Source organism: Pongo abelii, chromosome 20, assembly GCF_028885655.2.
Source record: "Pongo abelii isolate AG06213 chromosome 20, NHGRI_mPonAbe1-v2.0_pri, whole genome shotgun sequence".
In the NCBI taxonomy this organism is placed as follows: Eukaryota; Metazoa; Chordata; class Mammalia; order Primates; family Hominidae; genus Pongo; species Pongo abelii.
This window is the reverse complement of record NC_072005.2, coordinates 61,025,619-61,036,312: the sequence shown is the minus strand read 5'-3', so window position 1 is coordinate 61,036,312 and position 10,694 is coordinate 61,025,619. Positions and strand designations below refer to the sequence as shown.

General features: G+C 48.7%; 1 protein-coding gene across 1 annotated transcript; it reads right to left on the bottom strand.

The window, feature by feature from the left end:
* Nucleotides 1-812: 812 nt before the first annotated feature.
* LOC100432983 (putative killer cell immunoglobulin-like receptor-like protein KIR3DX1) lies at nt 813-10,208 on the bottom strand. Its single transcript, XM_009233102.4, has 9 exons — nt 10,175-10,208; nt 9,928-9,963; nt 9,005-9,283; nt 7,154-7,459; nt 5,895-6,194; nt 5,073-5,123; nt 1,904-2,026; nt 1,113-1,165; nt 813-1,004 (listed from the first exon to the last, which is right to left on the bottom strand). Exons 1-9 carry the CDS (start codon nt 10,206-10,208, stop codon nt 813-815), a joined length of 1,374 nt encoding a protein of 457 aa, XP_009231377.4.
* Between the last annotated feature and the right edge of the window lie 486 nt (nt 10,209-10,694).

Genomic DNA, 10,694 nt, shown 5'->3' with positions numbered 1-10,694 from the left:
ATACACTTCGTCTCTGCAAAATTTTATTGAGTAACAGCAAAGACATGGAATCAACCCAAATGCCCATCAATGATAGACTGGATAAAGAAAATGTTGTACATATACACCACGGAATACTATGCAGTCATAAAAAGGAATGAGATCATATCATTTGCAGAGACATGAATGAAGCTGGAAGACATTAACCTCAGCAAACTAATGCAGGAACAGAAAACCAGACACCACATGTTTTCACTCATAAGTGGGAGCTGAACAATGAGAATACATGGACATAGGGAGGGGAACACGCTCACTGGGGCCTGTCAGAGGAGGGCAGGGGGTACGGAGAGCATTAGGGAAGACAGCTAATGCCTGCTGGACTTAATACCTAGGTGAGAGGTTGATAGATGCAGCAAACCACCATGGCACACGTTTACCTATGTAACAAACCTGCACATCCTGCACATGTACCCCAAAACTTTTTTAAAAAATTTAAAAAAACCTTATTGAGTAATTTAGAGATTAAACTGACTGAACATATACATCGGCTTTCTAGAAGCATGTCTGTAGAGTTTCAGAATAATTCAGATAATATTAATGAGATATCCAGGATGAGTATGTGGGTATAGTCAAATCACCTTAAATGGCTGGATGCTCAAAATAGAATCGTAGAATGGCTAGTTGTCTGTTCAGCAGCGCTGGAATTTTAAGATAACCCCACAAGCATTCAGACACTACTGTTGCCAGCTTGGAGGTGTCAAGATGGTACCAGAAGGAGGAAGAATGTCCATGGAAAAAAAATCCTCCTAGGAATAGATCCAGGTCCTTGCGTATTAATGCCCTTTGTGCCAAAGACTGGGGGCAGCTCTGGCCTCAGCCTGGGCTTGGTGGACGGTGACGTAGATACTGGGATCCTCCGAGAGGTAGTGGGGACACGGGGAGGCGGGAGTGAATCCTGTCTGTGAAAGGGCCTGGTGGTTTAACTGGGCATATATGATCTTCTGTGTCTCTTCTGTGGCAGGTTCCTGAGAGGATGAAGGTGAAAAGAGGAGCATATTTAGTAACTGAAGGTGGGGGCACTGGGAATGTGAGGGGATGAAGCTGTGGTGATGGTTTCGGCTGGGAGAACTCACCTCTTCATCCGTCCGTTGGCCTTCCATGGGCTCTGTGTTTGCCATGGTGGTGTCTGTGGGGTGAAAAAGAAAGTCTTCCAGCTCTTCACATCAGAGGTGGCAATACCAAAACAAGGCAAGGGCGTGCCTGAGGCTGCAGCGTGATCCAGCCTCCCCCACTAAATTCAGAGAACCACCCATCAGCAACCCCAGGGCAATCTTGACTGCCCCAGGACCGCTCCCATCGATGGCCCCCATCCTTCTGCCTCTCTCATGGACCATCTCCTGCAGGTCAGTGGCCTCCCCAGAGGTGAGGTGGAGGTAGGAGAGGGGTTGGGGTGATTGGTCAGTGAAGGGAAAGAGCAGGGTTTCTCCATCAAAAACCTCAACGGAGGCCGGGCGCAGTGGCTCATGCCTGTAATCCCAGCACTTTGGGAGGCCGAGGCAGGCGGATCATGAGGTCAGGAGATCAAGACCATCCTGGCTAACATGGTGAAATTCCGTCTCTACTAAAAATACAAAAAATTAGCTGGGCGTGGTGGTGGGCGCCTGTAGTCCCAGCTAATCAGGAGGCTGAGGTGGAAGAATGGCGTGAACCCGGGAGGCAGAGCTTGCAGTGAGCCGAGATCACACCACTGCACTCCAGCCTGGGTGACAGAGCAAGATTCCATCTCAAAAAAAAAAAAAAAAAGAAAGAAAAGAACCTCAACGGAAACACAGATCAACCCACAGGACCTGAACAGCCCCCACCGTGCCCCAGTCACATCCCCGTGGTGCTCACATGATACTGTCCTCCCCTCCCTGAGACTTACAATATTTTATGTAACACCAGAAACCAATAAAAGCAGAGAGGCAAACGCCAATGGAGATGATGGCTACTGAGAGTCCAATGAGGATATTCAGGTTGCTGGACTGTCCTTGAGGATGATGTGTGTCTGTCAAGAAGCAAATGATAAACCCTCTCATTGACTGGTTGCCTGTTTTGTGCCAATACATACTGAATGCACAACATGCTTTATCTGAAGCTCTTCCAAGATCCCTACACTCGAACAGTTACTTTCTCCATTTTCCATCACTTGCAAAATATTCCAAGAGACGTGAAGACATGTGTCCAAATCAAAGGGCCGGTAAGAGAGATGCGGAGTCTTGGCATGGTGGTTCACACCTGTAATCCCAGCACTCTAGGAGGCCGAGAAGGGCAGTTCACCTGAAGTCAGGAGTTAGAGACCAGCCTGGCCAACATGGCAAAACTCCGTCTCTACTAAAAATACAAAAATTAGCCAGGCGTGGTGGTACACGCCTGTGATCCCAGCTACTCAGAAGGCTGAGGCAGGAGAATCGCTTGAACCCAGGAGGCAGAGGTTGTAGTGAGCCAAGACTGCACACAGGCTAGGTGACAGAGCAAGACTCCATCTCAAAAAAAAAAAAAAAAAAAAGGAGAGACATGGAGGTCTGAACCCAGGCCTACCAGGCTCCAGTGTGCCTCCTGTCCCACTTCCTCATGAGACAAGACAGTTTGTTTTTGCATGACAAAGGAAACCCTTTGCATGTACCATAGCTGAACACCGTTTCCCCGTCCCTCCTCAGCCCAGGATAAATGCACTTTCTGAGAATGGAGATAGAGGTGGCCAGAGGATGACTCTCATGCCGGTTTCTGAGAATTGAACTTGCTCCAAAGAATGCTGGTGCTTTTCTGAGTGATGAGTAAGAGCAGGTGGGTGGAGGATTCAGGAGAGAAAAAGTGGAGGGGGCACAGGCTATGTCACATAGGAGCACATCCTCCGTACCAGGACCCATGCTGACAGGTGGTGGGAGGACTTCCACATGTGTGGACACATCTCATCCTCACTCTCTCATCCATGATATAGTCCTTAAAAGAGAAAAGACTATAGCCAGCCGTACTCTTGGGCTCAATTCTAGACATGTCTGCTACTTCTAGACATTCAACTTGGGAAGCTTTTCTTTCTTCTCTTTCCTACTTTTTTTTTTCCATAAGGAGGAAGGCATCATTAGCCCAATATTCTATCCAAGAACTTGGATGCCTTGGCCAGGTGCCATAGCTCATGCCTGTAATCCCAGCACTTTGGGAGGTGGAGGCAGGCTGATCACTGGAGTTCAGGAGTTCGAGACCAGCCTGACCAACATAGTGAAACCTGTCTCTACTAAAAATACAAAAATTAGCCGGGCGTGGTGGCAGGCGCCTGTAATCCCAGCTACTTGGGAGGCTGAGGCAGGAGAATCACTTGAAACTGGGACATTGCAGCAAGCCAGTTTCTTACCACTGCACTCCAGCCGGGGCGACACAGAGAGACTCTGTCTCAAACAAAAAGAAGAAAACAAAAGAAAAAAGAAAAGAAAGAAAATGGATGCTTCCCAAGGTTAGTGACCATAACTAGCAGAGCCATCCATTGAGCCCAAGTGTCTGATTATAATCTTTTCTCTTTCAAGGACTATGTCTCGTTCCACCATAAGGCTCTCTGCTGAGTTGCTCCTTCTCTGATAGCCCAAGTGTGAGTTGCCATCAATGGAAACAGAGGATCAGAGAGAAATGAGCATGCCCCAGGTCATGCACTGAGGAATACTGAAACGAGGTTCTGAACTCTCCCTCTTAGTGAGTCCAGCTCTGAGCCTCTCCTGAATCCACCTGCTCAACTCCTTCTCCACTCCCGGCATATCTAAGCTGCCATGAGTGTCCTCTACAAGGATGTCACAACCCCACCAGGCTCCTGGCTTCCACTCCTGCCTCCCTGCAATAAACACTATTCACATTGGCTGATTGCTATCTCTAAAATAGAATGTGGATCATGACACGTTTCTGACTAAAACCTTTATCTTCAGCCGGGCACAGTGGCTCATGCCTGTAATCCCAGCACTTTAGGAGGCCAAGGTGGGTGGATCACCTGAAGTCAGGAGTTCAAGACCAGCCTGGCCAACATGATGAAACGCTGTCTCTACTAAAAATACAAAAATTAGCCAGGCGTGGTGGTGGGCCCCTGTAATCCCAGCTAGTCAGGAGGCTGAGGCAGAAGAATCGCTTGAACCCAGGAGGCAGAGGTTGCAGTGAGCCAAGATCACACCATTGCACTCCAGCCTGGGCAACAGAGCAAGAATGTGTCTCAAAAAAAAAAAAAAACAAAAATGGCCACTTAAGCTTTCTGTGTCACATGACTCTATCTTAATGAATACAAAATTAATGAATCTGAATAAATCAGTTCACTCGTTTATTCATCATAATTTTTCTCCTCCCTGCACACACCACTGGAATATGATAACTTGAACACAGGAACTGTTGAATATGTCATAGGACATTAGAAGATGGACAATAAGGCTAGGTGCAGTGGCTCACTTCTGTAATCCCAGCACTTTGGGAGGCCGAGGCGGACGGATCACTTGAGGTCAGGAGTTTGAGACCAGCCTGGTCAACATGGCGAAACCCCGACTCTATTAAAAATACAAAAATTAGCTGGGTGTGGTGGCGTGCACCTGTAATCCCAGCTACTCAAGAGGCTGAGGCAGGAAAATTGCTTGAACTCAGGAGGCAGACGTTGCAGTGAGCTGAGATTGTGCCACCGCACTCCAGCCTGGGTGACAGAGTGAGACTCTGTCTCAAAAAAACAACAACAAAAAAAGATAGACAATGAATATCTAATATGGTCTTTTAAATCCTTCTCATCTTCCGGCGTTTTCATGTTCACAGACCTCCCTGGAGGAATGAGAAGCATTGCTTTTCAGCAAGGGTCAGGTGACTCTGACCTCTTCCTCCCCTGTGGATGAGGCCTCAGTCCCAGAGCATCTGAGGCTGAAAGGCCTTACAGATCCCCGCACTGACCACAGTCTCAGATGTGGATGGGGAATGTGGGGACCTGGGAGGGGCTGCCTAGCCCAGTGTCATGGAGCTGGGAGGTGGCACAGCTTTCACTCACACAGGAGCCTTCCATCTCCCCAGGGACTCAGACACTAGGATAAGAGTTATTTGCTTACCAGACTCAGGGGTGGATTCCATGAGTGACAGAGGAGTACTCTTAGTGTTTCCTAGGAAAAAAAAAAGGCAGAGAAGGGGTGAGCAAGCGTCATTGATTGCCCCATTAAAGTAGGACCATTTTCTTTCGTTGTTTTTGTTTTTTTTTTTTTTTTGAGATGGAGTCTCGCTCTGTCGCCCAGGCTGGAGTGCAGTGGCGCCATCTTGTCTCACTGCAACCTCCGCCTCCCGAGTTCAAGCGATTCTCCTGCCTCAGCCTCCCGAGCATTAGCACCATTTTCTTTGGAGGGTTGGTCCCTGCACACCCCCTACTCTGTCATCCACCTAAAGACTAATGGGGGTCCTGTGGTCTCTTCCCTGGAATCTCTGGGGGACAATTCCTTCCCTGAGATGGGAAGGTGATAAGGAGATGCATGGTGATATCAACAGACATTGTCTCCCATCGGGATGATAAATCTCCACGTTACCCAGCAGGGAGATCTCTCTGTGGTGAGGGGTCAGGAGAGGCTTTGGAGAAATGGAAAAGGGTGAGGGGCTGAGGCAACCTCTGATCTCCACAAATTACATCTGGCCTCACCTCCCGCTGTGTTTGTCCTGACCTCTTTCTTCACACAGGAGGTGGCGGAGGGTATGGAGCTGCCCCATTTACCACCCTACACCCTGACAGCCCCATCACGCTCAGCTTCTTTTTTCCTGTGTGTATTTGCCACTGTTTCATTTTATCCAGAATACCCAATACCCCTGTGTGCCCAGCGGGAAGCCCCTCAGGTGTGGCTCTGTGATCCAGTGGGCACCAGAGCACGCAGCAGGCATGGGCTCCTCACCTGTGACGTAAAGGTGTAGTGGGTCACTGGGGGCTGACCACTCATAGGGAGAGTCATTGAAAGAACCATAGCATCTATAGGTCCCGCCAGGGACTGGCGTTGCGGGGCCCACAGAAAAGTTGGCCTGGAACGCTCCACTGTGTCTCTGCCCTCCACTGAGCCACTGTCCATGAGCAACCCCGTCTCTCAACAGATGGTACCAGTCAAATGAGATTTCAGAGCTGCAGAAGAAGGTCAACTTCTCTCCCAGCCTTATCATGGGGTCCACCTGAGTGGAGAGAAAAGGCTTTTTGTATTTTCCTAGGAGAAAAAGAGGCTGATTTTAGAACACACTCCTGAGTGTACAAACAAAGTAATCTCTCTCCCTCTATTTTTTTTTCCTTTGAGATAGAGTTTCACTCTTGTCTCCTAGGCTGGAGTGCAGTAGCGCAATCTCGGCTCACTGCAACCTCAGTATCCCGGGTTCAAGTGATTCTCCTGCCTCAGCCTCCCGAGTAGCTGGGATTACAGGCACAAACCACCATGCCCAGCTAATTTTTGTATTTTTAGTAGAGACAGGGTTTCACCATGTTGGTGAACTCCTGACCTCGTGATCCACCCACCTCAGCCTCCCAAAGTGCTGGGATTACAGGCGTGAGCCACAGCGCCCGGCCTCGCTGTTCTTATCTTGGCAGCAGATTCCAAATGTCGGCTGGTGCCTCTGTCAATCTCATGTTCATCTCTAGGGTCCTGAGTCAGCCTGTGTCTGTGTCTTTTTACTTCCTCCGCTTTTTATTGATTCTCCATTGCTTTTGACTGAGTCCCTGTGGCTTACCGCCCCTAGAAGCCATATGAGATGTGGGGTTCTCCTGGAAAATGGGAATTACTCTGTGCTTTGAGAACCTTCAGAAAACAGTGCTGGCCTTGGGTTCCCTGACATGGGACTACGGGGTTATGAGTCTCACTATTTTTCAATTGTGTGTGTTGAAAAATATAAGAAACTTGGGAGGATCAGAAGGAACCTCACAGGCTCCCACTGCAGGGAACAACTGGCTGTACCCCCAAGCCCAAGGAGTTAGACGTGACTACTTGTTGGGGAGGGTGAAAGTGACCCCTCCTGCCTCTTTAAGCAGTAAGACGTGTTAAACCCCTTTGCTGAGCACTTCCTCACAGTCCCTCTCTTCCTTTATTTCTCTTCCTCTACTGAGGTTTGATTAACAACCTCATTACATGAAGCTCCCACGGCACCAACAGACCACGGATGGTCCAGCCACACTCACCTGTGATCACAATGTCCAGGGGGTCACTGGGAGCCGACCACTCATAGCTAGAGTGACTGAAACAACCACAGCACCTGTAGGCTCCTGCATGGGCAGGCGTTACAGGACCCATGGAAAAGACAGCCTCGACGTAATGGATCCCAGCCTCCATCCCCTGGTCAAGCTGCTGGGAATACTGTATGCGCCCCTCTTTGTATAAGATAAATTCATCAAAGGCCAGTTCTGAGTGACAGCGCAGACTCACCCTGGTTCCCGCGTGCACCAGGGAGCTTGGGTGCGCGGAGATGGCAGGTTTTGTGAACAAGCCTGAGAGCAGAGACAGAGGAGTTTACAAGAGTCTCCTTCCTCACCCCTTGCCTGAGACCTCAGGGTGAAGCTGTCCCTCGTCACCCCCAAAGCCTGCCCGCGTCCTTCCTGTTGGTGTGCGTGCATGTTCTCTCTGCGCGGATCCCCATTGTCTGGCTTGAAACCATATGAAGTGTGGGGTTCTCCTGGAAAATGGGAATTAGTCTGTGCTTTGAGAACCTTCAGAAAACACACTGCTGGACTTGGGTTCCCTGGCATGGGACTGTGAGGTTATGAGCCTCACTATTTTTCAATTCTGTGTGTTGAAAAATACAAGAATCTCTGGAGGATCAGAAGAAACCTCACAGGCTCACACTGCAGCGAACAACTGATTTTGCCCCAAAACCCAAGAGGTTAGACGTGACTACTTGTTGGGGAGGGTGGAAGTGACTCCTTTTCCCTATTTAGGCAGAAGGACACGGTAAACTCCTTTGCTGGGCAGCCCCTTACAGTCCCAATCTCCATTCAGATCCTCCAGGAGCTTTTGTAGCCTGGATCTCCCTGCCTCACCCCGACCTGCTTTCCCTGCTCTCTTGGTGGAAAGACCCAACCTCTTCTCTGTTCCTTCTGAGCTCCTTGAATATGAGACTGCCAAATTAAAATACATGCATTGTCAATGTTGTAAAATGCTTGTACAGCAAAACTGAAATGTTTATTCTGTCATTTTCAAAGTTACAAATTAATGACTTGCAAATTGAGAACTATTTTCTAGTTCTTAAATTTTTCTCCCATGCTTCAAGAAGTTAACAACAACAAAAACTGATTTTGCATTATTAACACAGAACCAACCGTGCAAATCCTAATTCTTGATGCTTTCTCTGAAATCCTTCCTTGACTCATGGTTCAAGGCACAGATCTCTATCTTTCTCTTCCAGAAAACTCTACTGTCTCTCTCCCTGTTTATGTGTATATTTACATATATATATAAAATATTAATAACTCCACACTCTCCCTTCCCTGCTTTATAGGATGGGCAGGGGCGACTCCACAGGATGAGTTTCTAACTCTCCGTGAGACACTCCGCACATCCATGAGAGAGAAGGGATGAGTGTCAGGAGACTGAGAAGGAGGAGGAGAGGAATGGGTGCATTTCCCAATCCGTGTCCCACTGAGCCACTGGACTCATCTCCCGAGGGAATTGTCACTTCCCCAAGGCTCTGGCTCCTTCAAGGCGGGGTAACAACTTCCCTGGGGGAAACACTGGTGCTGGAGTCAGGCAACATGGCTCCTGCCTGGATCCACCCTGCTGCAGTTTGTACCAGCACCCTGAGTCTGCTACTCCCCAGGCAGATTCTCCCGCTGCTCGGCTTCCTCCCTCCTCCTCCACCTGGGTACCTGATTCCTCACAGGAAATGCCCTCTCTTTAAATTCCCAGGATGGCTTCTGTGTACATGGTTAGTGCATGACTAGGAATCCCAAAACGACTCTCTGGCTTCATTGGGCGTGGACTCTGGGCAGGTCCATTTGGACACCGGCTGGACATGGGGTGGGCTGGACTTCTCCTACCTGTGACAATGATCTTCAGGGAGTTGCTCTCAGCTGACCACTTTGAGGTATGCTTGTAAATTCCAACACATTTGTAGGTCCCTGCGTGTCCTGGGGTCACAGGGCTGATGGTGATGTTGTTGGAAAGGCCAATGTGCAACTTACGGCTTCGGGTCCCAGTTGTTTGGAATATTGTCCATATGACAAACCGAAGACGGGAATGACAGGAGAGAGTCACACGTCCTCCTAGGGGAACCACAGGGCTCGGCCAGGCTGACAGGGAGAACTTGTCCTGAGCACCTGGAAGATAAGGAGGCACAGAGAGGGAAATGTGGAGCCCCCCGTCTCCCACTGTCCTTGGGGGCATTTCCTTCTTTACATTGTTCTGGTTTGCCCTGTAACATGGAGTCCCCTGATGCCCTGGGATACCTGGTCACAGGCCAGGGACACAGCCACCCCAGAGTGGACATGGAAGGTCTCCCCAGAACAGAATTCTACTAAGCACGATGATACAATATTGAGCCAAGTTGCTCCTAGTTCTTGTCTACAACAGAAATCTGTGCATGGAGGAGAAGGAGGAAATCTACCAGATTCAAGCAATACAAAAAACATATCAACTCATTTAACAATTCCCAACACAAGTGCCCGGCACGGGTCCCTGCCTCCTGACAGAGAGTACTCCTACGCACCCCTAGACACGCTGGATTCTGAGCATCACAGGCTCCTTCAGGAGATTGGATGAGCCTGAGGGGCTGCCTATGGAGGGTTTCTAGAACAAAATGGAGCCTGGGGTCTCCAGAGGACTCCCTTCCTGTGTTCCCAGTGCTCACTGCAAAGCCCTCCCCATGTCATCTGCATCAGCCTGACTTTGTGTCCACCCTCCCTGCCTGGAGAATCATTTGTGTTTTGCCAACACAGCATCCTAGGACTGAGATAGGACTCACCCACATGTGTGCAGATCTTCTGGTTCAGGCAGAATCCTGGGCAAAAAAAAAAAAAAAAAAAAAAAAGAGAGAGAGAAATATCTTGTCTTCATGTGAATCCTGCCCTCCTTGTAACTGGGTTTGTCAGCTCAGCCTGGATTCAGAGGGACCTGGCCTCCCACCACCAGACCCGGGTTGTGGAGAGGCCAGGTCTTCAAGAGAGCATTTTCCATCCTAACCATGTCCTCCTTTCCCTTCCAGGACTTACCCAGACACAGGAGGGTGATGAGTTTGGGGGCCATGGTGCCACTTCTATTGGGCAGGACACAGGGGTTGAGCTAAATTGGAAAATGAACAGGATGTGGTAACCATGGTTCCGGTTTCAGTTTGCAGAGTTTAGAGGGTGTCCACCACACAGGAAGATGACCAGCTCTCACCCTAAACATAGTGCGTGACACGGGAAACTTGCAGACGGTATTCTTGGTTCAACAGAGCCCCTAACAAAGGCCTGACTTGAACCCCAGCACCAACCAATCCATAATGACTAAATTTCAAATTTAATTTTTCTATGTGCAAAATTGTAGAATGGTATCTTAATATCTTATTGCCTTTTTTGAGAACTATGCATGATTCAATTTCTGTGATGCAATGTTCTCCTGCCAAATTGAAATAGACACATTGTCAATGTTATAAAATGGTTGTACAGTAAAACTGAAATGTTTATCTTGTTATTTTCAAAGTTGCAAATTAATTACTTGCAAATTGAGAAAAATTTTCAAGTTCTTCAA

Excerpts from the sequence above, each read along its gene's own strand:
- LOC100432983 (XM_009233102.4), bottom strand. The coding sequence starts at position 10,208 with ATGGCCCCCAAACTCATCACCCTCCTGTGTCTGG. Across the intron at positions 9,284-9,927 it reads GAAGATCTGCACACATGTGG|GTGCTCAGGACAAGTTCTCC; the intron begins GTGAGTCCTATC and ends CTTATCTTCCAG. Across the intron at positions 2,027-5,072 it reads GGAATCCACCCCTGAGTCTG|ACACACATCATCCTCAAGGA; the intron begins GTAAGCAAATAA and ends GCTTCTTGACAG.